Below are 2,500 nucleotides of genomic sequence, written 5' to 3'. Positions count from 1 at the left end.
CATATATATAAATATACAATATATAATAATACATATTCATATACATATGCATACACACACACATAATATAATGATTGTATATAATCATGTATCTATGTAATTTTTTATATATATATATATATATGATATATATAATATATATATATATATATATAAATATATATATACATATATATGATATATATACATAAATATAATATAATCTAGATAAATAAATACATATATATACATATGTATATCTATCTATATATATATATATATTTGTGTGTGTGTGAGTGTGTGTGTGTGTGTGTGTGTGTGTGTGTGTGTGTGTGTGTGTGTGTGTGTGTGTGTGTGTGTGTGTGTGTGTGTGTGTGTGTGTGTACATATATGTATATATACATATATGTATATATACATATATATATATATATATATATATATATATATATATATACATATATATATGTATCTGTGTGTGTGTGTGTGTGTGTGTGTGTGTGTGTGTGTGTGTGTGTGTGTGTGTGTGTGTGTGTGTGTGTGTGTGTGTGTGTGTGTACATATATGTATATATATACAAATACATACATATATATATATATATATATGTGTATGTCTGTGTGTGTGTGTGTGTGTGTGTGTGTGTGTGTGTGTGTGTGTGTGTGTGTAAATATAAACATATGTATATATATATATGTATATGTATATGTATATGTATATGTATATATATATGTATATATGTGTATGTATGTGTGTGTGTATATGTATATGTATGTGTGTATATATATGTGTATATATATATATGTGTGAATATGTATATTCATACATATATACACATGTATATATATGTATATATACATATATATACATATATATACACATATATATAAATACACATATACATATATATATACATATATATACACATATATATAAATACACATATACATATGTATATACACATTTAAATGCATATATATGTATAGATATGTATATATACATACATATATGTGTGTGTGTGTATATATATGAATACACACACACACACACACACACACACACACACACACACACACACACACACACACACACACACACACACACACGTTTGTGTCAATGTGTGTGCACTTGTGGGCTTTTCTTTGAAGCTTTTTTATCTATATTTCTTATAAAAAACAAAATCACATAGTTACCTGTTGTGCTTGTTTACTGGCCTCAATAGCTTGCTTGCCTGCAACTGACACTGATTTTGAGGCTTCTTCAGCTGCTCGTTTGGCCTGCACAGTCAGCTGGTAGATTGTAATTCATTATTCAAGAATTCTAATATCTAAAGTAATGAAACTATCATATCTATAAATTATAACCCAATATAACTCTTTTTTGATAAACTTGGTGCTTGACAGATTATATTTGTTTTTTTATTTTTAAGAGAGCTACTAGTTAAGTAAGGCAGCAACAAAACATGCAGACAAGCATGCATCATGCAAGCTTTGCCAACAGTTCCCTGCTGCTGACAGGTTAAGGGCCCAGAATGAAGTTATGGTGGGCAGTACCTGGTCAGCCAAACTTGAGAAGGATGGAGCCTCTTCCTGTCTCTCCTTCTGGGGTTGGCCACTTGCTTCATTGGTGGACTGTAATGGGACACACACAGGTCACAACATCAATGGGATACCAATTCCCACTACCACTGCACAGCCAGCCAATACTTTCAAGAACTAGGATAAACAGATTTAATACATGTTTATCCCCTTTCATGGAAGCTATATAGCCTCTATTAGCTGAGAGTATTTGGGGTTTCCAAAGAGGCTATATACATATATGTAATAGAAAGATAACACAAAAAATGTGGTGACACATACTCATTGGCCATTGTGTGGATAGAATCAGAGAAAGTGTTTAAGGAAATTCTGTAAGAGTTCAATAATGAAAAGATAATGTTACACCAAAACTTCAGTAAAGCTGACAAAGCATGAAGATGTGCATGTTAAATTATTGTTTCCCTGAAAACTCAGAATGTGCATAAAAAAATAGCACACATACCAGTTCTGAAATCTTACACTTGAAATTGTACTCCTATCCTTGAAATAAAATTAATCTCCTCTCCTAAATTATGAAGTACATAAGACCTGACTAGCTTACTTACCACAAAAAAAAAAAAAAACTCTTACCTTTCAAATAAAGCAACTCAAAGTCAGACTTGAAGTCCTCCTCTACAACCTAGTATTATCCTACAGAAAAGCCATTTTAGGGAGCAAGTTATTGCATATGAAAATAACAAATAGATAAATGATCTAATAAATGAACCTATAAAAATGAATTCTCAGCTTAGACATAACATCTTCAGATATAAGCAAACTGTAAAAGAAAATCTGAGTAAAGATAACTAGAATTGGCCAAATGTTCAACTTTACAAGATCCATGCATCAATATCTTATCTATTACCTATTTTCTAATGCTTTAAAATCTGATAGTGTTTCTTAACAGAAATGACATACAAAAAAATCTGTGACAAACAATAGAC

At 30.2% G+C, this 2,500-nt stretch overlaps 1 protein-coding gene across 12 annotated transcripts in view; it reads right to left on the bottom strand.

The window, feature by feature from the left end:
* The window catches only part of LOC125029669 (MAP kinase-activating death domain protein-like), a 98,624-nt gene that overhangs the window by 48,486 nt on the left and 47,638 nt on the right, over nt 1-2,500 (bottom strand). For all 12 annotated transcript variants that reach the window (XM_047619710.1, XM_047619707.1, XM_047619706.1 and 9 more), the window contains 2 exons: nt 1,533-1,610; nt 1,173-1,268 (listed from right to left, as the gene is read on the bottom strand). In XM_047619710.1, coding sequence (XP_047475666.1) covers nt 1,173-1,268; nt 1,533-1,610 — 174 coding nt within the window. The remainder of the gene's footprint in view (nt 1-1,172; nt 1,269-1,532; nt 1,611-2,500) is intronic.

Source organism: Penaeus chinensis, chromosome 10, assembly GCF_019202785.1.
Source record: "Penaeus chinensis breed Huanghai No. 1 chromosome 10, ASM1920278v2, whole genome shotgun sequence".
Taxonomy (NCBI): Eukaryota; Metazoa; Arthropoda; class Malacostraca; order Decapoda; family Penaeidae; genus Penaeus; species Penaeus chinensis.
The sequence above is the reverse complement of the archived record's forward strand: the minus strand, read 5'-3'. Positions and strand labels throughout refer to the sequence as shown.